We start from the raw sequence: 25,356 nt of genomic DNA, 5'->3' as shown, positions 1-25,356 counted from the left end.
TGAGCAGTGCCTGGTTTTCTCCACACATACTGCTTAGAGTTAAGGCCAAAAAGTTCTATCTTGGTCTCGTCAGACCAGAGAATCTTATTTCTCACCGTCTTGGAGTCCTTCAGGTGTTTTTTTAGCAAACTTTCATGTGTTTTGCACTGAGGAGAGGCTTCCGTCGGGCCTTTCTGCCATAAAGCCCCGACTGGTGGATGGCTGCAGTGATGGTTGACTTTCTACAACTTTCTCCCATCTCCCGACTGCATCTCTGGAGCTCAGCCACAGTGATCTTTGGGTTCTTCTTTACCTCTCTCACCAAGGCTCTTCTCCCCCGATAGCTCAGTTTGGCCGGACGGCCAGCTCTAGGAAGGTTTCTGGTCGTCCCAAACGTCTTCCATTTGAGGATTATGGAGGCCACTGTGCTCTTAGGAACCTTAAGTGCAGCAGAAATTTTTTTGTAACCTTGGCCAGATCTGTGCCTTGCCACAATTCTGTCTCTGAGCTCTTCAGGCAGTTCCTTTGACCTCATGATTCTCATTTGCTCTGACATGCACTGTGAGCTGTAAGGTCTTATATAGACAGGTGTGTGGCTTTCCTAATCAAGTCCAATCAGTATAATCAAACACAGCTGGACTCAAATGAAGGGGTAGAACCATCTCAAGGATGATCAGAAGAAATGGACAGCACCTGAGTTAAATATATGAGTGTCACAGCAAAGGGTCTGAATACTTAGGACCATGTGATATTTCAGTTTTTCTTTTTTAATAAATCTGCAAAAATGTCAACAATTCTGTGTTTTTCTGTCAATATGGGGTGCTGTGTGTACATTGAGGAAAAAAAATTAACTTAAATGATTTTAGCAAATGGCTGCAATATAACAAAGAGTGAAAAATTGAAGGGGGTCTGAATACTTTCCGTACCCACTGTATTTATACCATATCGGTTACCAGCTGAGAGAAAAGACATTGTTTACATTTATCTTTATAGTCTTTATTAACACTAATTTAATAACACTGTGAAATGTAATTTTGTAGCAAATCTCAAATGAATATCCATTTTCTGTGCTGTACATTATAATGTTGTAATGCCTAGATTCAATAGTGTAATATCATCCATAACAAGAAAATAATTATTGCCTTACTGGTGTTTGCCTGAATTTTAATATCAGCACATTCATATTTAATAATTATAATAATAAGAAAAAGAATGGCACACGACCACCCCCAAACTAAAGTTCTCCACAAAGTTGAAAGCACAGAACACTTCATAATGTCACTGCATGGTGTTACATTAAGAATTGGAATTAAGAAGCCTAGTCAATTCATTAAGTTTAGTGTAAAGTCACTCAAGTTTAGGCTGAACACTTTATAAGAGAGATCAATATTGTATTAAAAGTATTAAAAGTATTAAATGAAAAGTCAAACAGAGAAGGGCAAATGAAAATTGACTCTATGACTTCAGACGATCAAAGTCAAGGTTTGCCTGTATGTAATGGCAGATCTTTTTCAGAAACAATGAAATAGCACTCAAAGAGTTTAACTATTCCACTATAACTATGCTTGTCATCAGTGTGGCAAACCAGCCAATGGAACATTCCATCTTGCTTCTTGCTCTCCTTCTCCCTTATGCAAGCAGCACTGGAACATATTATTTATCAACACACAGTACTTTTAGATGACGCTAAGTATGAATCGTTGCTGTGCAAAAGCCCTCTAGATTTATTGAGCAGCAAAACCACTGGTACATTTGAGAAACAAAGCTACAGCCCTAACCATCCGACTGTCAGTACTCAGCCATTAGAAGCCGAACAATAACCTCCCAGTAATTAAAGAGCACACATCAAGCATTAAGTCGTTCCTCACCAAGAGTGGCCTTTGACAGTGACGTGAGATGAACTGTTGCTTAGCTTTAGGATAACAAAAAACGAAAAGTGCCCAGAATGCTTTTGGAAGTTTAAAGAGTCATTTCAGTGTCACTTGATGTTAGTGGCACCAGAGCATGTGGCCCTTTAGAGGGAGTAGGGGCCCATTTTGTCACATTAGTGCAGGAGTAGAAGGCCTGCATTAATATGCGGCCTCAGAAACTATTTTGTCAGGCTCATCTACTCTACTGTGAAGCTGTATTTGAGAGGATAGGTGGAGCAGGATAAACCACACAGATGGATAAAAAGAGCTCTGAAGATTAGTCATTAATTTGACAAATGAAACAGATCATGAATAAACAGTATCAGTGAGAAGAGCGGCGACAGTAATTACTGCGTCTCCATCACTGACCGCAAAAGCTTGTTAGAGATGCATCAGGAAAATTACTGATCATATCTGCCAGCACTGAATTACTACCTGCTGACTTTAAAAAAGGTCTGTTGGTTGTTTTAGTCAACAAGATACAGGTGTGAAAAGAATACAAGTTCAATGCAAGTTTAACACTTAATTGACGGCATTTGTGGCATAATGTAGACGTGACATTAATTTTGACTAGTCCGTCTTTTTCTTTAAACAAAAAAAAAAGGCAAAAATCTAGGTCACAGTGAGGCGCTTACAATAAAAGTGAATGGGGATAAATCTGTAACTGTTAAAATACTGTTTCAGTAGTAGTCACAAAACTTAAAGTAATAGTTCACCCAAAAATGAAAATTCTGTCTTTAATTACTCACCCTCATGTCGTTCCAAACCCGTAAGATCTTCGTTTATCTTCGGAACACAAATTAAGATATTTTTGATGAAATCCAAGAGCTTTCTGACCCTGCATAGACAGCAATGCAACTGACACATTCAAGGCCCAGAAAGGTAGTAAGAACATCGTATAACAACTTTATTCAACAATTCTCTCTTCTGTGTCAGTCTCCGCTGCGCGTTCACGAGAGTACCATGATGCATGCGATGTCCTTACTACCTTTCTGGGCCTTGAACGTGTCAATTGCGCTGCTGTCTATGCAGAGTCAGAAAGCTCTTGGATTTCATCAAAAATATCTTAATTTGTGTTCCGAAGATGAACGAAGGTCTAATGGGTTTGAAACGACATGAGGGTGAGTAATTAATGACAGAATTTTCATTTTTGGGTGATCAATCCCTTTAAACAATGTTAGAGTTCACATTATTTTAGTTAAATAAAAGTCTTTTCTTTGCAAAGTTTTATTCAATTTTAAAACTTTTTTGCCATGATATCGTAAAGCCTAAAACTCTAAAATTACTGCAAAATTACAGGAGTTTTATTAAACAAAATTATTAGCTTCACATTTAAGTTTTAAAATCCTCCAGAAATTGGTCTCTTTACTTCTATTGTAAATGACCTTATCCTTGATGTTTATTTTTTTTAATGATGGGCGAAAATTATTATAATTTAATCAAAATTATTTGTTTAATCCATATTATGCTTTAAAATATTTGTAATAAGTTTGAAATATTAGGAAATATTGAAACCAGAACTAGAATACTTTCCCATATCCCAGCTGAATATGAAGGGAAAAACAGTTTGAAGATGGTCATTGTTTTTGCAAATCAGAAATACTTGGCGCTAGTAAATACCATTAATGTCGAAGCTGGTTAAATGGCTAATGGTCAAAGTATTGAACCCACAACGTACTTGGGTTACCAGCTCACTCAACGCAAAATGGACCAGTAAACATCCTCATTTGCTGGGTCTTACCTTGGCAAGCAGGAACCGGGGCGTCCCAGGCATAGTAGCCGAAGGGGGTCTTCTTGCAAACGGCGGTGCTCTTCCCAATAAGCCGGTATCCACGGTCACAAGCCCAGCAAACCAGGCTGTTTAGGTGTCCTCCTGTCTGGCTGCTTATGGATCCATGGAGGGGAGAGTCCGGGGTGCTGCAGTACAGAGCTGTTCAGACAGACAGATAGAAACCAGACCCCATCAGTTCCTTAATCACCACCCAGAGCAGGGCCCTGTGACATGGGGGTTGAATACTTTCTGAAGGAACTTATAAAGCCTTTCTGCTTTAATAACATACTGTAAAACTACTATGTGCCTCATTCAACATGCCTCAGCCTGGTGTCTTGGAGACATTTGGAGACACAGGCTGCTGATCAATATTTTATAATTTGTGAAAAGGTCACATTATCTGGTTTATTACTTTTTTCGCCCACTGAAATTTAGCAATGGAATTTATATTACAGAAGATAATTCTGGAAAGAATTATTTTTTTAACTTCTGCTAAATAATTCTTCTTCTTTTAACTTTAAAACAGCTACACAAATTATTTGAGGACTTAAGCCACAGTTTAAAAAATGCATGAATTTAATTGCATCAATTATGACCTTTTCTCAAAACGGACTTAAAATGTTTCAGTCACTTAGGCAAAATTTAACCAACTGGTTCCACAGTACTTCTAGTGGATGCATGAAGTCAATTCTCCTCAAAGTGTCCTAGCACTAACCACAGGTGTAGTTCATCATATTAACATCTTTTGTCTTAATTATAAAACAGTAGACTGTATCTGTTTCATATGAAAGGTCCTTTTGCTATATGTATTTAAAAACAAATGGTTTGATTTGTTATCTAATGTAATGAAATCCAGAGTGTAGCATAAGTGTATAAATGCTTTTTGGAGTCACTGTATAAAATTGTAAAATAACATGCCCATGTTTATCGATACTTATGCTGTAAACAAATGCATTTGTACAATAATTTCAAATATGCATCTAAAATATGAAAAAGGAGGACCTTTTAAAAAACGTGTTATTTAGAAAAATCAATCTATTGTTTTAAGCTCAGTCACACAGAAGCATGCCATGCATAAACAGTGCATTCAGAATGTATAAAAGTATTTCTTCTGCTATTATGTGGCAAGTCAGATTAATTGATTTTATATAGTATTATTTCTTCTCACTTCCCCACAATTCTCTAAAATAAAAAATAAAAATTGGACCCAAATTAAGGAAATTTATCTGGCAGAATAATAAAATAAATGAAAAAAAAAAAAAAAAATTGCTGTAATAAAAATAATTGCTATAAAGAAGATACTTTAGTAAGAGATCTGCATTTTGGGCTAAGACCATTCAGCAGGACAAAAGAACCAAAGAATGTGGCAAATACTACAAAATAAGTTCTTGAACGGAAAGTTAGAATTCTGGAATGGCCTTACTGAATTACTCTGCGAATGCTACAAATGATACATGTAGTGAATGGTTAGAGCAGAGCTAAAAATATTGAGTTTTAAAATATGTTTTACAATCTGATGGTGTAACAGGATCAGAATGTGAGAAGATTCAAGGGGGTGAATACTTTCTGAAGGCACTGAAGTCACACACTCAGTTTGAAACCAAACATAAGCACATCAATAACCATGTCAATCAAACTCAGAGAGAGACCTTGACAGCAACAGAGAGCTCCACAGACAGAAAGAAGCTTTCATGATGTTAGACTTGGTTCTACCCAAGTTTCACAACAGACTGTGAGTGAATTCAAACTGATTCTCAGACTTTGAACTGAAACAAAGTATTAACATGTTGATATGGAAATTTTTATATCCTAACGAGGGAAATGTATAAGCCATTCATCATTGATTTCACAAGCAGAAAACAACTGACAGGAGGCTAAAGCCTGAAAAGCACTTAGAACGTGGGATGTCAGTTTGCACTCAGTTCAAAGACACTCTGAAACGCATGGCCGAACATGACTTCCTTCTGCACCTGCACCAACAACAGAAGTGTGAAGAGGATGTAGGTATGAGGCCTATTTATATCTCAAACAGGCAGGTTAGAGGAAGTGTAAGCATCTGACCTCCACTCTCACGGGCACCTCATTTGGTTAAATTCACTCCAGGCTTGAGTTGAACAGAAGTTCAGCCAGGATGTGCGGCCCTAACAACAGTAAAATCTGAGTTCTGGACATCCAACTGTGATGGAAAACAAAATTGAGGTGAGCAGTGCTGGTACCCTCCAGCAGAAAAGGCCTTCCTGAAAGTAAACATTGCTTTACAAGTGAGAATATGTTGCTAACTGCAGAAAGCAAGAGCAAGTGCAAGTAAAGGAAAGCTATTGACTTGTGAGGGTAGGGTAGATTTCATAACACTCCAAAGCACTTTGAAACTAAAATCTACACACGCAGTGTTGATATGAGAATAAATCTGAGCACCTGCCACTGCAGTAATGTGATACGCACAGTACCACTCAATAAAGTACAGAATAAAGTCTTTATTTGTCACATGAGCATGTGGAATTAATTGAGTTATAGGAACAGTCCCCAGGAGCAACCCGAAGTTAAGTGCCTTGCTCAAGGGCACAATGGTGATAGCTCAAGGATCGACCCTTGCTCGGGTTTGAACCTTTTGGTTACCAGCCCAGATTGCTGAATGAATAGTGATGTTATTTATTGAGTGAGTGAGTGAGCGAGTGATGTGACGTGACGTGTGGCCAAGTATGGTGTCCCATACTCAAATTTCTCAAATAAATCACCATTTATCCCATCCAAGTGCACACACACACACACACACACACACACACACACCCGGAGCAGTGGGCAGCCATTTTTGCTGCGCCGCCCGAGAATCAGTTGGGGGTTTGGTGCCTTGCTCAAGGGCACCTCAGTCATGGTATTGAGGGTGAAACTCCTACAATTCCTGCCGGTACTGAGACTCAAATTCACGACCTGTGGGTTACAAGTCCGACACTCTAACCATTAGGCCACAACTGCCCCTTATATAGTGAAGGTTATTTATAGTGAAGGTATCAGCATTTCATATCTTTAATCTATATACAGTGGGGTCTAAAATTATGAGACCATATTTAGAAGATATAATACTATAATACAAAATAAAATAAAACATTTATTTTTAATCATCAAGATTTTACATTGCACTTTATATACAGTGGGGTCTAAAAGTATGAAACCTATGGAAGCCAGTTTCCGCCACTGAATAAAAAATAAAAAAGGTAATTGCGACTTTTTATCTCACAATTCTGACTTTTTTTCTCATAATTGCGTGATACAAACTCACAATTCTGACTTTTTTTCCTCAGAATTGCATGATACAAACTCGCAATTCTGACTTTTTTTCACAGAATTGCGTGATATAAACCCGCAATTGTGAGTTAAAAAGTCATTAATTGTGAGATATAAACTCGCAATTCTGAGAAATAAAATACTCACAAGTTTATATCTCGCAATTCTGACTTTATAACTTGCAATTCTGACTTTATAACTTGCAATTCTGTGAAAAAAAGTCCGAATTGCGAGATAAAAAGTCGCAATAACCTTTTTTAAAATTTTTTTTTATTCAGTGCCGGAAACGGGCTTCCATAGAAACCATATTTAAAATCTGGGACTAAAATCTAATTTAAATCTGGAAATAAACAAAGATTTGAAGATTTTGAAAACAAAAAACAAAAAACGCATTATGATATAATAATAAAATATAACAAAATAAGTTAAATAATAACATTGAACATTTTCATCATCAATATTATCTCTTCAATTTACGGGGTCTAAAAGTAAAAGAGACCAAAATCTGGGATTCAAGATCTAATTTAAGTAAACACAAAGTTTATTAAATTAAACAAAAAAAATGTATGATATAATGAAAAAAAAAAAAGAAGACAAAAATAAAAATAATAAGAAATATTTAAGATTCAGCACTATTTATAGGTCACTATTCAAATAAGTACACTAATCAAAGGAATCATGTGATGGTCAGATGTTGTTGCTTCCTCTGAAGCATGGGATGCTCTTTGGATCATTCTCAAATCATGCTGAATTACATGATCACCAGATTTTAAACAAACTTGACTTAAGAATTGGTCGTGTCCATGAGAACAGCACATTTCCCATGTCTGTAAAAATCTTTTCGTGGAAAAACCACTGAGACACTAGGGAAACTATCCACTTTAAGTGACCACAGGAAACCCTCATTCTGTAGATTTGTCTGTCCCTATTCAGTCGACTCTACTACATTTGAGCACACACACTCAAGCTTGAGGAAATGAAAGGAGAGGTGTGGTGAAGGAGAGCGCAATATGTGTATTTAGAGTCCCCAGGTCTTTGGTTGACATCCGCAACAGCAAGTGTAGCATTCACTCAACAACAGTGCACTATTGGGCCATAGGTCTCAGCCCTTTCTTGCTCTGTCAGTATGATTTTTTTTCCAAGAGACTGTAAAGTACATGACCTAAACTGCAAAGGATATTTGTCAAACATATATGAGCTGAAGTAAGGTAGTATTGTACCCCTCTCTTGGGAAAGAAGACAAAATAAACTCATCAAAGTACCTAACATGCAAAGTAACTTCTACACAGAAATGTTTTTAGCATGTACATATCCATCCATGTTCACACAGACATATACAGTACATGCACATGCAGTCACACTCATACACAAACATATACATGCACATGCACACTCATAAGATTCTGACAGACATTGGTAGTTGACACATAAGATCCAATAACCTTTTTCCCTATCAGTACACATATTTCAGGTTTATAATAAAATGTATATAGAAGAAATGCATGCATAAGGAAAAGGGTCAGTAAATATTGAAAAATGCTGATTTTTGACAAATTGTGATCTATTTCTTGAAATTGTCCTTTGGTCTGAAAATGTTTTAAATAGGGATGCATCGATTTTAAAATACAAAGATACAAAGATACCAAAGAGTCAAATAATTATTTTTATGTTATGGCTGATAACTAATAAAATTGTATTGTATTTAAATAATTTAAAAATAAAATACCTAAAACTACAATCAATCATTTTAAAAATATATTTAGCCATCACAACATTATAATGCTCAGTATACTGTAAATAAAATGAATATCCATTTTGAGATTTGAATTTCATTTTGAAATCATGAATTATTTTTAATTAAGAGTGTAACAGGTCAAGGGAATCAACCCAAAAGTGTTTCATGTCAACTACCCAAACACACTTCCACAGCTCCAAGTATACATGCTCATTCAGATTCAAGACCAGAGACGGAAAACATGCAAGCAATAAAGAGATTTAAATGGATACATACTTTGATACTCACCGACATAGCGGATGCTGAACCCCCTCTTATTGGTGCCATGGTCAGCTGACCAGCGCAGAAGAAGCTGGTGGCCAGTAGTGGTGATGTTGAAGGGTGTGGGGAGGTCACCACTCAATGTGGCCAGTGTCTGACTATGAATTGTGGGTCCTTCAAAAGAAACAAGAGAAAGACAAATTTCAGGAGGACTGTTATACCAAATTATACCTGTCAAAAGAGATTAAACTCATAAAAGTAGCTTGATGCTTAGGTGGAACACAATTTGGCTTAGGCTTTTGAAATTACTTTCTGAAAAAAATATCTTGAAAATGGGCGAAGCAGACAAAGTGTAGATAATAACGGCCTTGGCCACAAATGGTGACCACCCTGTGAGAGGCACATCCACTCTTATTAGATTAATATCAATTCAAGATTCACTTTTCATGTTGTATAAAAAATAGTGAAATGAAAAGCAGTGTTATGACTTTGTGGATCAGGAGAACTCAATGTTGCATATGTTGCAAAGATCTCCATAAATTAAACATGTTTACAATAACAGCCTAGTTTAAGTGAGAAAAAAAGTCTACCATCAAAGACTTCCAGAATGTCGTATTCCTTCTCAGTCTGGAAAAACTCAAAATACAGGGTGATATTGTAGCCCTTCTCCACATTGATGCTCCATGAACACATCTGTAGGTTGGGGTAACTGTCTGGATACCCAGGGCTCAAAATCACCCCAGAGGAGTCAAATCGGACATCATGAGCAGGACATTGCACTGTAGGGAATAAAAGACCCATTTTATTAATTATTCATTTTGTACAAAGCAGATAATTTTAGGGTTTATGTATCAATAAGATGGGCATATTTTATGTGGTACTACTCCACTAAAGTCTTCATGTTTCATGTGGTACTCAGCAAAAGTTTAGTTAATTTCAGCTGAACTCATCTAAATTAAACTGAAATCAGCAGTTTAAAAAGACAACACTTGACTCAACAAACCTGAACTTGACTAGATTAGACTAAATTAAGCTAAACAAACTAAATACAATTAGGCTAAACTAGACAACACAAGACAAGACTACATTTGACTCAGCAATCCTAGAAAAAGACTAAACTTAATTGAAATCAGCTCAGAGAAACGAAACTAAACTAGAGAACACTACACTGGACTCAACAAAATTAAAGTTGGCTACACTTAATTAGCCAAACCAAATTCAACAAAACTAAATTAAACTAAACTAAACTAAACTCCAAGACTAAAGTTGTGAACTGAATTAGTTTAGTTCGATAGTTAATGAAATCAGGTCTGGTATCTATTGATCACAATAATTCCTTAGTTTTAAAACAGCAAATCATTTTCCTGGTACCATATTTCCTCAGAAACTGTAGATGGCGGCCATCGTCTGTCATCTTGGAAAAAAAAAAAAGAAGCTACAATTTTTCATCAAGTCAGCCTGAAATGTTACATACTCTGCAAAACACTTCATGAGCTCTCCTGCTCCATGGCTCACTTTGTTTATTCTGCTCCGAAACTGCTTTAATGTGCATGACAAATGATTGAACTGCTGTTTCCAGGCACTCTCCTGAATCTAAGCATAGGACAAATTCTAACAAAGTGAGTGCTTTCTCGTGGGGATGCAGAAAGAAGGAGGGAGCCATGAAAGATTAATGGCAGCAGCTGTTTGAGCCACTAAACTCCAAGAGCCGCATCACTCATCAACAGCGAATGTGAGGGAAGGAGCAGTGACAGGGAATGACTGAGCTCTTCATGGGCTATCATTAATATCACCTCTGATCACATTTTACCCTCCATTACATGTATGATGCTCGTCTGAGTGATTTGAGCTTATAGTCTAGCGATCCCAATATCCTGCAATTTACTGGTGGATAGAGGTTGGAAGTTTCCGTGGCAACACACTGAAACCTTTAACCCCCGTTCTGCACTCCTTCTGGTGTCTGAAAGGGGATGCATTAGGCACGTAATCCTGGTAAATGGAAGCTGGTGGGTCTGTGTCATATAAGGGGCTTTGTTCTTGAAGAGTATGCCCCACCTTGGCAGGAAGGAAGGTGTCCGTCCATCTGTAGCCGTTCTCCCAGCCTGCATGTCAAAATCTCACTCCCCACCAGGGTGAATCCGGGGTGACAGTGATAGCGGATAATGTCACCTGAGATGCAAAGAGAGAAAGAGAGTCGCAATGATTAAGTGTCCGTTTAATTAGGTGGGACAGCGAACCTTCTTGGTTTTAACGGAGACAGATGTATGTATTTTAAGGATAAACTTGAAGAGGTTGATAATTGAGCTGTAAAACAGCAGCGTTTGCAGCCCTGTCTAATTAATTGCTTGTATTGGCTTTGCATGAGAACCCCGCCACCATTGCTTATCTAAAAATAATCATGCGTAAGCACCTGGAAAACATCAGACGTATGACGCATTGAAGTGTTCCTATGCAGAGAGGCATTTCAATTCACTGCCAGTGTCTAGGCAACAGGGCAAAGTGAATCTATCTAGTTTACAGTATTGTCCTAATTTCTCAAGCACCAGAAAAGCCAGGCTTGATAATTTGTGCCAACATGCCAGTAGGTGAAACGTTTATGCTACGAACGGGTCTTATTTAGGGTACTATTTTAGTAGTCACTTTGGCAATGAGGGCAGATGACAGTTGGCTGGAATGAGTCGTGACTCCTGTAACAGGTGGAGTGGAAATGTATGTGAAGCACAAGACATTTTTGCAAGGAACATAAAAGGGTATGTAAATCATGAAAGACTTTTATTTTTGGGGGAACAATCAATGATAATGGTAACAGGTAGCTCTCTCCAGGTATTAGAGACAAACAAAAAGACAGAGCAATGTTATTAAAGTGCCACGGTATTTATACTCTTCAGGAGCCAATCTACAAATGGCTTACTTTATATAAAATGGGATAGGAGAACACTGAAAAAAAATGCACACTTCACTTTTAAATAAACCTGGTATGCTAGAGCTCAAGCCAACCTGAACAGAATCAGAACCACTTTTATTAACAATAGCAATAGCACGTGTTCATACCTATCTCTAACTCATCATCCTCCATCAGGATATCTGCGTTTGCCACTTCTGGTGGAGGCTGGCACACTCGTAACTGGTAGGCTGCAAAAGAAGTGGACAAAAGATGTGGTCACAAAGATTTGATGAGTTTTAAGAGATTCAAAACTCTTAAAAATGAAATGAAATGTAATGAAAAATACATATAAAAGCATACATTCAAAATACATATAAAATCATAATTAGCATTTATACAGTATTTATCAATGTATTCATCTGTACAAAGTTATCTCTAAAAGCTCTCTTTGCTCCATCTCAAAATGAAGTGTGAAGGCGATTTCCCCACGCAGATTTCGCAATGGGTTCAAGCTGGTCATGCAGATTCAACGCACTGATCAACAGAAAGATGGTTGGTTTTAAAGTGATTTCTTTGTGAACTGTGCTTCATACATCACTACACTGAAATTCCACTAAAATTTCACTTATGTGAATGCACCTCATGTTTGTGCATGTGTGTGGCCAAACTTATTTTCATGTCAAACACATTATTACGTCGAGACAATGAGCCAATCCCAGCGACATGAAAGCACTGCCTCCTCATGTGACTTTTTACCCCTCATATTCAAGCCATTTTTTATGAAGGCAAAGTAGTTGCTGCACCCCTGACATTGCTTCTGAACAGACAAACATTGATGCAAATAATATTAAATGTCATATTTCATAATACTTCTCATTTTATTTTGGTTCAGCCCATTATTTTCTCATTGAAATCTGTTGCCTCTGATAAAAACGCCCCGGCACAGTGTGACGTTCAGCACATTTGCGTTGGCATCTAGACAGTACTAATGACAGAGGAACCTGCCGTGACAAATAATGATATGATTAAGTAGGGTGACACTGAGGTGCATGGAAGGGTGACTATCACTGCGTTACGGGCCGCTCTGCGATGTTAGCACAGAGCCTTATCAATCTCTTACATCTATGACAGGATACACACGCTAGCAAGTGAGCGTGTCACGGTCGTTGAAGAAGCCAAGAACAAAACGACTCGCATAATGAGCGAATCACTTAAGAAGAGAAGGAATTAACTGAACATTTATCCGGCTACGGATTGCATGAGTAATGCATTTGTTGTGAGAGTATAACAGCACTGTGGCCCTTTCCTGTGCAATCTATATAGCCACGAGTGTCGGTGATAATTACCGAGTAGCTTTGCACAGCATAATTGGCGAGTTAATTATTCTGGTGTTAATGAAAACTGCAAACGCAACAGGACCTCGAAGTAGTCGAGCTGATTCGAAGTTTGACATGAAGCCATAATTGTAGAGACTTCACACTGATTAAGATGGATATCAGAAACCTTTGAGTTCTTCGCTTTGAGGTTATCATGAGCTGAGTCTTCCATCATGAGGCTTTGTCTTCTCTTGCCAAGTTGAGGTTTCAGAAGGCCGAGTTGGAAACAAGCTAATTAACTATTGAAGCCCACTTAGCATGTGGCTCCTTCTCAGTTTGCTTCCTGACGGGTTCCCTGTTGTGTTTTGGGGTAAGTGGCCAAAATGGAACGGCAACAAACGGGGCAGCCCGGGGAGATGAGGTTCGACGCTCTGATCAGCAGGCAGGTGGCTGAAGACACTATACTTCCCTACAAGAGGCTTTTCAAGTGGGTGTGAAAAAGGAAGGTAAAAAACAACAGAGGGTTGTGTTTTAAACCCCCCCCCACACTAGTGAATCTGGAGGGCATGATCTCTGCATTTGAGAGCCCATTCCGAGCTCATAATCATATTCCATAGATTCCTGTCTAAGCTGCTTTGGCTAGATTGGCTTTAAAACACTAGAGGATGCGACATCAGAGAGCAGATTGGCAGACCCAACATAGCCCTAATATGATTAGATAACATACTAAATACTAGATGAATATTTCAGTTTAATGGATGGTAATTTTTACTAATTCATATCAAAGCAGTTGGTGGAAATAAAGTTGGCTTTCAGGCTCTGTGCCCCATTTATTCAGAATCAAACGGAATCAAAGCTAAACTCATTATGATGGAACGTGGTATTCCCAGGGCAAATCTGAGTAAATCTAGACGATCCTTTCTCTTTGTTATGTATGCGCATCACAGTCTAAAATATCTGCAGATGCAAAATTAGTCATCTGCAATTCAATCCACGAAAGACAGGTGAAGAAACAGAACTCATTGAGTGACAAAACAATACGGTCTGGAGCATAAAATCTCACAACAAAAGAGTTTTTTACTGCCAACACACAACATTAAATGTATAAAGTGTTAAAAGAATAACAGAACCAATGTGATCATTTACTCACCCTTATGTCTTAATCTAAAAAAAATTATTTGGTGGAACAAAAAAGGTTTTATTTAAAGAAGAATGCGTTGCTGCTCTTTGCCATACAATGAAAGTGAATGGTGATTAAGAACTTAAATTTCAGACTATTCCTCAAATAAAGCTCTCATATGCTGGTTTCAGGACAGGATAGAAGAGAGCAGCATGAACATTCTTCAAAACCTTTCCTTTTGTGTTCCACAGCAAAAAGAAAGTTATACATTTTTGACATGAGGCTGACTAAATAAAATATTTTTCATTTTAGGTAGCCTATCCATTTAATTAAGGATTTAGAGAAATTGAATGGAAATATACAAACCAGACTAATCAGAGAACTCTATGCATAACCTTTTGATTGCTGGCATGACTCACAGTCTGAAATGGTCATTTTCTTTCAATGCATCTCAGGATCATTAAGCCCAGAATGACAGCTGACATGCACCGAGGATCAATATGAAAGCATGTAACAAACTATAAATACTAGTCAGCAGTCTGACCCAAGTCAATATGAAAATGTAAATGTAAGTGTAAATGTAAGCCAATGTAAATGCCTGGTGGGGATTGAAATGACACAGTAATGACAACTTTCACCAATTCCTGTTTACAAATCATCTCAGGTTCTTGAAAAGAATCTTAAATTTTTTAGTACCAAGGTTAAAATTAAACAAGTCTAAGGAGTCATTTAGACAGAAGTGCAAGTATTATTAGGTGGCTTCCATATACATGAGTCTACAGAGTCTGAATATATTACCTGCCCTCAATTAAAATTCCTTTGAACGGATAAAAAATGTAAATCATTCAGTCTCTCACAGAGGCAAATGATATAGTGTTTAAGCAGTTTGGTCAACTGTTTAATTAATTTGTGTTGTTAAAAACCATAGCGGTCAGTGAGGTGCTGATTGGATAAGCTGGTAAAACATGTCTATGAATGGAACCTGAAGTGTGTGGAGCATCTCACCATGGTAACTAAGCACAAAGAAACCACTTCCACTAAAGTCGCTGTGGAACTTGATGAGGATCTGATTGGATGTGCTGTAGACAGACTCCAGGGCTGTGTTACCACTGAACTGACCGATCTGGGGTGAACTCTGGTCAGGACCATCCCTGCAAAAAATAGAAATGGAGCGAGATTTACAATTTATCCACAGCTACATCCAGAATTACTGATCTCATTATTTGGAATTTATTCAGGCCTAAGTCAACTTATGCAATGGGAAACAAAGGGTTTCTAAAACCTTTTTTTTTTTTTTTTCGGCGCAAAAACCTGCAATCTACAATAAATGGAGCCTGAGTGTTAAAATTAAGTCGTTGTCACTCTTTTCAGTGCAAAAACATCTCTCTTCTAGGGAAATAAAGCTCATTATACATTCTGCCTTGTTTACGAATTTGTTCACCTGGCACAGTTAACGTTGCATTATTATTGTGGGTGGTAAAGAGAATTTGCTAAAAGTTCTTCTGTTGATCATAGCAGCATGCAGTAATTTATTAAATGATGAACAAAAGATGGAAAAAAGCTTTGTATAAAATCAAATATACTTTCCGCATTTAAAGTAGGCTCCTAAAACAACACATACAGCAAGTGCAAATTCATTTTTTTTCAGTGTTGTCTGAAACAACCAGTAAAGATTCTGCAGTTACACACAGAGTAAATAAATTAAACATTTTAAGACTCATCTCCACTGCACTTTATCACTTAAGGTTGCTTTTATGAACCTTAAGTCACTGAAATGCGGCTTTAACCTAGTGGCCCAGCAAAAGTAATGACTCTGCAATTACACTGAGAGTAAATAAACTACATGCTTCATAGTTTAAGACTGATCTCTGCTGCAGTACAGCGCTGAACGCTGCTTTTATGAGCCATATTGTCTGAAATGGGACTTTAAGTGGAGACAGCAATATTTCCCCTATTATTGACTGCAAGAAAAAGCGAGAAGCGCATCTCCAAACAGGCAGTAATTTCTCTGTGTCTTCTAGTTTATTAAACTATCTTCCTGCCATTTCTGCTGCTGTCTTTACATTAGGCCAGCCTAGCAGAAATGCATAAAGTCTTTGTTCTGTACATGAACGATAGAGCTGGACTAATGAACCAGAAGACACTGTTTTATCTAGGTCACCTATGATGCATGGGATGATCACTAGGAGCAGCACACCGAGGAACTGATGGAGCACCCAGAGAGAGAAATACAGAGGTGTGGTTGTAAGTTTGTTCACAAGTTTTAGTAGAGCACGTTGTCTAGCAGTTTTTGGGACAGACTGAAGCACTGCAACATGTAACATAAATGCAATCTCAACTGCAGATTGTACCAAGCAAAAAAGTAAGAAAAAAAATGCAATAATAATGTAACCTCTATCCGTGGTGAAAATGCATTATTTAAAACAACGGTGCGTGTAGGGTATGCAGAATCCATTAATAAATAAAAGTACCCTCTGGAATTTTTCTTAAACAAGAGGGACTTCTGATATGAAAAGTGAACAGCTGACATTAATTATTGGATTCATCATGGGTTTCATTCAATGCATTATTCCATCTCTCCCGCAACTGGGTGTCACAACGATGTGAAGGACAATTAGTCAAAAGCCTCTACTCTTCCATACAACCAACTGGCCTAAACTGACTCTGTAAGGACACAAACTCTGGCTAAAGCGTGCTGTTATCTGTGACTCTTTCTTTCAGAATCTATCAAGAAGATAATAATTTCAAAAGTTGAGTGCTGTGCTACAAAAACAGCTTCAATTCGGGAACCTGGAAGTTGAACTTAGCAATTTTTCCTCAAAGAACTTTAAGTATAAAATCTGTATTGTTGTTTAATTATTCCTTATATTAAGCCTGCCAAACCTCTAGAGATTTTTCTTCTTGTTTGAAGACACATTCCCTTTGTCTAAAATACTGGAGCAAATGGGTTTAATTTCCATGAGGAGGCCAAAACCAGTAGCTACAGAAAGCAAATAAAATGAAGTATACCCAATTAGCAAAAAATCTTTCCTGCAAGGTTAAAGAGACAAAGCTCAGAAGGGAAATTATGCACAACTATTACAAAAAGCTGCAGAAAGTCATTTATGCCTACAAACCAAGCATATTTAAACTTTTGCACAAGATAATTAATAATTAAGGTAAATTTAAGGTTAAGTAAATTTTTTTCTTGTAGAACATAATACATTTTTTTTTAAATAAAATGAAACAGTACACTTATATGAAAAAAATAAATAAAAACAATAAACATGCACTAATGGTAAATAAATAGAACTATAATCTATTTTTTTCCTACACTGAAATATTAAATATGTATCGAAACATAGATGTAAATATTTAGCTAATGTGCAATTTAATGGCACCTCTATGTAGTGTCATCAAAGACCAGACAAAGTCAAACAAAACAAGTGTGAAGTTTCCCATTTAGTAACAAGACACCACATTAGGGAATGCAGAAGCGAAACTGAATTTAATCCCGAAAATTGTCTCCTGACTTGAAGAACTGTGCAAAGGCAATTTATATAACTACTTTTCAAATGGAGAGATACTGTGATGCCTAACCAAGCAAATGAGGTGGCAGCTAGTCATAAAAGTGTTTTTGGGAGATTTAAAGGATGATTTCCTTCCACAGACACAAGCAAGTGTGCTTTCAGGCTTTTCAGAGGACTGCAGGCTGTTTTGCACACAAGAGTGAGTGTCTTACATTCAAGGACGTTTGGAGTGTGGTCACAAAAGGCTCTCTGTTCTTGTGGCTCATTCATCTGCATATACAGTTCCATAACTCTTCAGTGTTATTGTTATTTATCATACACTGACGAATATTAACTGATTCCTAATAAGGTCATCATGACATATTTAAGAGATTCCTATGAGAGTTTACCACACAGTGATGTAGTCGTAGATGGGTTCAGTGCTGAGGACAGTGAAGTTGATGTAGATGCCATTTCCAGGGGGCACCCGGACACTCCACACACAGTCCTGAAAGTTGGGGTATTCAGCTGGGTGACCGGGTGAGAAGATGGTGCCATTCATGGAGGTGATGTTTCCACCACACAGAGCTTTTGGGGAGACAGAAAAAAAGTAATGTTGACACCATACATTTTGTGCATAGATTGAACATCTGTGTAAAATTTCTGCAAAGAATTTTGCACTTTTGTTGCACACACACACACAAAAAAGAACAGTCGTTAAAAAAATGTTAACGTAAACAACACACAACCCCATAACAGTGACTAAGTAGATTTCTTTGTAATTCTTCCTTGCTTATAAGGAAGTATGATTGTAAAAATCAGTAGCAAAAACGTCATTAATGTTATTCAATTCATTTCCATGATTTAGTGAACCATATTGTCCATTTCAACAAATTAAATCTCTGATTCATGTCATCACTCAAAAATATTCATGGAAGTCTCTGTGTGACATTTTTGTGACATCAGTGTTTCTGTAAAATATATTTAGGCAAATATTGCAGCTTATTTCGATATATAGTTATACTGGTGCATATAAACATCTTCATTTAAAACATGCCTAGATTATTAACCTGACTATTAACCTGAGCGAAATGTGGTTGTTATCTGATTGGCTTGCGTAGACGGTGGGTGGAGTCCACGCATTTGTGGATTGTCAGCATTTTGACGCTAGAAATATTTTAATATCCACAAGTGCACACAGCGATCCACAAATGCACAGGACGTCATTCACAAATGCATGCAGTGATCTACAAATGCACAGGACGCCATTCACAAACGCATGCAGTGATCTACAAATGCACAGGACGCCATTCACAAATGCATGCAGTGATCTACAAATGCACAGGACGTCATTCACAAATGCATGCAGTGATCTACAAATGCACAGGACGCCATTCACAAACGCATGCAGTGATCTACAAATGCACAGGACGCCATTCACAAATGCATGCAGTGATCTACAAATGCACAGGACGCCATTCACAAATGAATGCCAGGCAAAATTGTTATTGTGACATAAAAAGCTATTTGTGAATATGTTTTTTATTTGCAAATCTCATTTTATTTATTTGTGATTTTAATTCATGTTTGTGAAATTAAGATCTGTGGTTCTATTTATTTGTCAATCTGTTTAATTTTTGTTAATCTCTTTACATTTATTGTGGATCATAATCTATTTATTTGGAATTATGCAAAAATTCTATCTCCATAACAAAGGCTTTACTTTGAATTAAAACAATTCTTTGTTGCACTTTTCAGAACAAATCAGCCAGTTCCAATCTCAGCAATTAGATGTCAGTATATAATCCAAGGCCATTTCATCTTGATTTATGAAGATGAACAGGAGCTGGTGAAACAAGAACAAAATGACCTAGTGCATCTTTAAAGGTTTTATCTCTTAAAGTTCATCTCTTAGCCACGATCGCTCTGCTATGACATCACCTCTTTGTGCTTTGGGAAATAATGTTGATCGGTGAGCCATTGAGAATTTGTTCTCACCATGAAGATGCGTGGCGCTGTTTAACATCACGCATAATCTAGTAATACTGTTGAGATAAGGCAATAAATCTCACTCGTGAGCTTGCGTATAATGTTATCAGCTGTAAGCAAGTGATGACACATTCATAATAACTTACAGTGAGTAGTTGCATGCAAGAAACACTGAGGTCATTCAATTTCAATAGCGAATAGTATAAAGATTTTATAGTGAGGACAAGATTAAAAATCCACCTTCACAGCGTGGTATAGGGTTGTTCCAGTTCCTGCTGATTCCATGGAGGCATGTTAGAGAGGTCTCGCCGATGAGCGAGTAACCGGGTAAGCACTCGAAAGACACCGTCATGCCCACGCTGAAGTCACTGCCTATTACGATACCATTCCTGAAAGGTCGGGGGTCAGGACAGCTCTGCAGCTGATAGGCTGAAGAAAAACAAACAATTGAGGAGAATTAATACAAAATAAGATGCCTAATTGATCTTGGGAAATGTTCAAAGTCTCACCTTGGTATGTAATGTGAAATCCAGGTTTATTCTGGGAATAGTCGCTGTGAAAGAAGAAGCTGGTTTCATGGGTGGTGCTGAAGAGTGACTCAGGAACCTGCGGCCCACTGAACCTGTCAATCACTGTACCAGTCTCACTAGGCCCGCTTCGGATCTCCAGGTAGTCGTGGATTGCCTCAGTGGAGAAGTTCAGGAACTGCACGTGGATTCCTTAAACAACATGTTGACCACGGTAAGTGACACTGATAAAAGGTCTTGAGTCACAAAATTTTGTAGCTCATTCCTACACAGTTTAATGACATGCATGTACCGAAGCCAATGGGAAGGGTGACCGTCCAGGTGCAATCCAGACCACTTGGGTAGTTGCCAGGAAAACCAGGGCTCAGAATCACTCCGCTAACGTCCATCATTGCTCCACCACACTGAGCTGTGAATATACAGATAAAGATTTACTCTATTCACAGCCAAAAGTGTTGCACATCATGCACTCCATCTCTACTGCATCACTGAATGAATACAGCACAAAAAATGTCACAAGTCAAACCCCTTAAAAAAATGTTCCCAATAAGAAACAAACAGTACTTTTTGACAAATAGGACACACCGATGTACCTTAAAATAGTCTTTTAATCTGAACATTTGATAACATTCTCAATTCAGGTTCAGTTTATTAGCATTAATTAAATTAATGCATTAAATATCCTGAATAATTTTTGTTATTTAATAAATAAGAATTTATTAATCTAGGTTAATTTTAATTTATAAATATACTATTGATCAATATTAATTCATGTCTGTTGATAATAGTCTTAATTATAATTCCAATTAATTTTAAATTGAATTTAAATTCAAATTTTAAATTCCACTGCTGCTTTTATGAAACTTATATAGATACAGGAATTAGAAGTGCAACTGAGGTCATGTGATCCACTAATAATTGAGATAAGATCAATTTGAAGAACAAGTAGTCGCACAGCCCTAGCGGTGATGCATCCTAACTGTCCGTAAGCATATATATGAAAGTGCTGAGAGTTCCTGTAAACCAGAAAAAAAATTGTATGTGTGATCGCACTTGGCCAAAAACGTTTTTTTTTTGACTGAGAACATGTGCCTCAGACTGCAAAATGACTGTATCAGTTTAAAAGCTGCAGTTGGCAAGAGTAATGCCATTTACATATTACGTCAACTCCCTTGTGTTCAGTCCTTTACTTTCACTTAGTCTTAGATTAAACTGTTGCTTAAGAAGCAGCAAAATAGAGGAGCAGAAAAGCACTTAAACAGAAATAAAAGCTATGAACACACTGAAATTAAAAAAGAAATTCAGATCTGCAGTCTATTTGTTGGCACAAATACAAAAGCTATTGTCTCTTTTGGAGGAATGAAGAACATGATCAAAAGCATCAACATGTCTGGGGATTTAAGTCGTGATTCCAACGGTATTATGGAGATCACAGCAAACAGTCTAGTTTTGGCACAGGAGAGACTGGACAACGTTGCTGCATATATCAGTAGTAGAAACTTCCTTCCAACTTCTTTAAAACAGGAGGCAAAGGGAATTGGGCAGGTCAAGGGACGGCCAACTCAAACATGAGCCAAAGCAATATAAAAGATAAACAAGGGGCCCTTGATCAGTGATGGACTGATCTGAGGAAAAAGACACAAACTTGGTCTTGTAGGAAAGCCTACTGGCCACACAGGATATTCTAGAAACAGGATGGGCTGATGCAGTGAAAGGGAGAGATGTCTGGCACATCAGCTTGGCAGTCAAAGAGAATCTCCATCTTTCTCCATCTTTCCATCATCGTCCCCCGCAAACACATACAAATCATTGACCAAACTAATAATTTCTGCTCACACTCTATTCATTATATTTCGTGTTTGCAACACTGAAGGCTTACAGACGGGCAAAAGATCAACTGTACTAAGGGATACCCTGGCCACCTTGTTTACCCAAGATTTTACAGCTGTAAATGTGCATGATAATGCAACCAATGGCGTCAGTTGGGGGTGGGGCTGTCTTGTTTGTTTGTGGGAACCTGTTTGAAAGCTAATCAACAAAAACGATAATAAAAATGATAAAAATCACTATTTTTGCAATTCCACCTGTTGCCATTAGAGGCACCAAAATCACTTCACCTTTAAAGTTGCGAAATGGAAGTAGCGACAGATCTTTTCTTCCATATTGTGACATATATCCAAGTGTAATGAATTATCATATAAGAAAAATTTCAGATGAATGTCAGTTTGCAGGGGTGGGATTTAAGCTATTTTTTATTATTATTATTATTTTTTTTTACAATTTTATTTATTTACTTTAACTTCCTTAAAATAACAAAGAATGAAAAAAAATCCACATATTATTAAGTGTGCTGAAAAACAAATGTATCTAAATGCTTTACTGGTCATGTTTGTGTTAAAAAAAGCTTGACATTCATTTGGAAAAAGGTTTTTGCAGTGACAAAACAACAGTACTCATGTAAACTCAAGCTTAGAGATATCTTTGACCTCTGAATTGAGCAGAAAACATTCAGAAAGGAGTGTTAAAAAAGTCACAGTTGTGGGAGCGCTTGTATTCAGAATGTGTACGAGCAGCTGGGTGGTAAATTATTGAGCTGGGTATTTCAGGATTTTCAACTTGGCTGAGGCCAAAACAGTTGAAAAATGAAGCCAAACACTGAAACGTAAAGGCTCTAGTTGGCTTTCACTTTAAACACGATCCCATAAATAAACACCAGATAATCCATCACAATATTCTATAGTGTGATCGAAAACTCTGCCACGCTCTGCATTTTAGGATTGGAATGAAATAAAACCTGCTGGGACGGGAGGAATTTAGGAGGAGATGATGAATCAAACTTCAGCCTAAACTCACATAACCCATCGTAGAGCCTCTTATTCAATTGCTGATGAAAGCGAATCTGAAACTGAGAAACACAATCTTCCACAATCCATTTCGTAAGACCTTACCGAGGCAAAGAGGTACCGGATAATTCCACCTCCTCACTGGTCCAGGCATGCATGTGATATGAGCATTTCCCTAGACAGAAACAAAACAGATAATTATTTTCAAATCACAAATGCAGAACTGTGCTTCAATGAATGTATGGCAAAACTGTTTGCGAAGGAGAAGATCAATGCAAAAAATAAGTCAGATGCACTGTATGTTTTAAACAACACATTGGCCTCACCTGTAAGGAATATCCTTGCTCACACTGGAATATGACAACATCTCCCACCATGTATCGATCCCCTACTTTAATCCCATAAGTTGGAGTCTGAGGCTCCGGACATGTATCTAGGCCAATAGCTGTAAACACACAGAGTTCAAAACTGCTGCAATCATCTGGCATATAAAAAATCTCCACAGAATAGCACTGACAGCTACTGCGTGCAAAAGATTTCAGGATGCTGAAATCTCCTAAAAGGATAGATTTGTATTTCAGCAAGCCTGTGAGGATTTGGTGAGCTGGTAACTGAAAACATGTGGTTAGAAGAACTGTTTTCTGGCTAATTATTTTATGAATGTAAATGTGGACATCTGGCTCTGTTTTGTATGGAACAGGTGTCTCTCTCTGGCTCAGCACCTGCAGACATACAGATCATTTGGCCAAATTTTGATATGAAAATACGTCTGTTGGCTGAGACCACCTCTATTTCCATTGCCATTAACCCCTTTGATTACTTGGCATAAAAAAAGATGGAACATATCTGGTCTGAGTTCATATCATCCATCCATCCTCCCACTTGTCTCTATCTATCCATCCATCCATCCATCCATCTATCTATCTATCATTTGTCCATCCATCTGTCCATCAATCCATCTAATACTCGTTTCTTGTATAGAAAATTGAAAAACCAAAGACTTCCCCAAGAGGTCAAGGTCTAGGGTTGTAAATGCAGGCTTTATTTAACACTGAGTGTCCTGTTGGACCCGGTCATTTGATAGGAATCAATAGAGTAATGTTGTTACACTCTGCTGTTGAGTTGTACCTGTATATTCCAGATGGAAGCCTGCTGCTGACACACTGATGTCTGACACAAAGTTCAGGTAGAGGCTGTTAGATGTGCTATTCAAGAGCTGAGGAATGGTGGTTCCTGATAAAGGAAAAAACTGTATTATGCATGCAATGGACTGCAGAAGATTATGAAAAGCTGCAATTCTTTACTTTTGCACAGTCAAAATCACATTAGCTGGGGTGGAAATAAGAATCAGATAAAGTGGATTACCAAGCAAAGACGTTTAGAGCATAACAAAGTGTGGCCTATGACCACATCAGACTGTATTAATGGGAACATCTTTAATGTCCATGCTGTGAAGAAAAGTGTTGGTACACCTGTTAACATTTGTCTTGTGATACTGCACCCTCACTGTTTTAAATACTTCCTGCTGTACAGTTCAACTCTGAGGTCAACTTCTGAGCTGCTGGAACCATCTCAATTACTGCTCCCACAGTGCAGCCATAAAGACCTTGACTGTCCCTGAAAGCAAGATAAAGTCACTGTTCCCAACAGGACACTATAAAGCAGTGTTTCCCATCCTCCAGGAACAGCCCAGAAACACTCTTCCAAACACTGTACACTGTCTCTCGACGACAAGAAGACCATTAAGTATGGTGACCGAGAAGTGCAAAACAAATCACAATTCTGAAAACAAAATAACAAATTACAACGCAAATGCAAGTCTAAAAAACAAAATAATTCAGAAAGCACAACAACAATTCAGAAAACATTATAACAAGTCAGAAAACACAACGACAAATCAGACAAACCGGAAGAGGTAGGTATAGTTTGAGACAGCGCCATTGGTTTGGGATTACTCACCGCTGACTGGACGAGACATCTGTCAATCAACGTATACAGGGAAGAACCAGCCGAAGAACAGCAGAGTCGTGGTAGAAAGTTCGGAGATGGTATTAAAGTAGCTCAGTTTAAATGTATTGTATGAATTGCCCTTACTATGGAATAAAAAATACGGAGTGTATATTTACATTTAGTTAAAAGTGACTGTAAAACATCAGCTCCAGTGGCACAGATGGATAAGCTTGTGTCATTGGCTTTTTGACGCGATCGACCCGGGTTCGATTCCGCCTTTTGCCTAACTTTCTTTCCCTCT

The 25,356-nt window shown here is 37.7% G+C and overlaps 1 protein-coding gene across 1 annotated transcript in view; it reads right to left on the bottom strand.

Annotated features, from left to right (window-relative positions):
• LOC107696540 (CUB and sushi domain-containing protein 3-like) overlaps positions 1-25,356 on the bottom strand; it is a 193,207-nt gene that overhangs the window by 70,339 nt on the left and 97,512 nt on the right. The window contains exons 29-41 of the mRNA XM_016496907.1: positions 24,234-24,338; positions 23,432-23,550; positions 23,211-23,280; positions 20,555-20,671; positions 20,245-20,454; positions 19,976-20,164; positions 18,157-18,334; positions 15,264-15,409; positions 11,990-12,070; positions 10,994-11,107; positions 9,529-9,717; positions 8,966-9,112; positions 3,631-3,819 (exon numbers count right to left, since the gene is read on the bottom strand). Of these exons, the coding sequence (XP_016352393.1) occupies positions 3,631-3,819; positions 8,966-9,112; positions 9,529-9,717; positions 10,994-11,107; positions 11,990-12,070; positions 15,264-15,409; positions 18,157-18,334; positions 19,976-20,164; positions 20,245-20,454; positions 20,555-20,671; positions 23,211-23,280; positions 23,432-23,550; positions 24,234-24,338 (1,854 nt within the window). The remainder of the gene's footprint in view (positions 1-3,630; positions 3,820-8,965; positions 9,113-9,528; positions 9,718-10,993; positions 11,108-11,989; positions 12,071-15,263; positions 15,410-18,156; positions 18,335-19,975; positions 20,165-20,244; positions 20,455-20,554; positions 20,672-23,210; positions 23,281-23,431; positions 23,551-24,233; positions 24,339-25,356) is intronic.

Source organism: Sinocyclocheilus anshuiensis, unplaced genomic scaffold (genome assembly GCF_001515605.1).
Source record: "Sinocyclocheilus anshuiensis isolate Anshui unplaced genomic scaffold, SAMN03320099.WGS_v1.1 scaffold590, whole genome shotgun sequence".
In the NCBI taxonomy this organism is placed as follows: domain Eukaryota; kingdom Metazoa; phylum Chordata; class Actinopteri; order Cypriniformes; family Cyprinidae; genus Sinocyclocheilus; species Sinocyclocheilus anshuiensis.
This window is presented reverse-complemented; position numbering and strand designations above follow the sequence as displayed.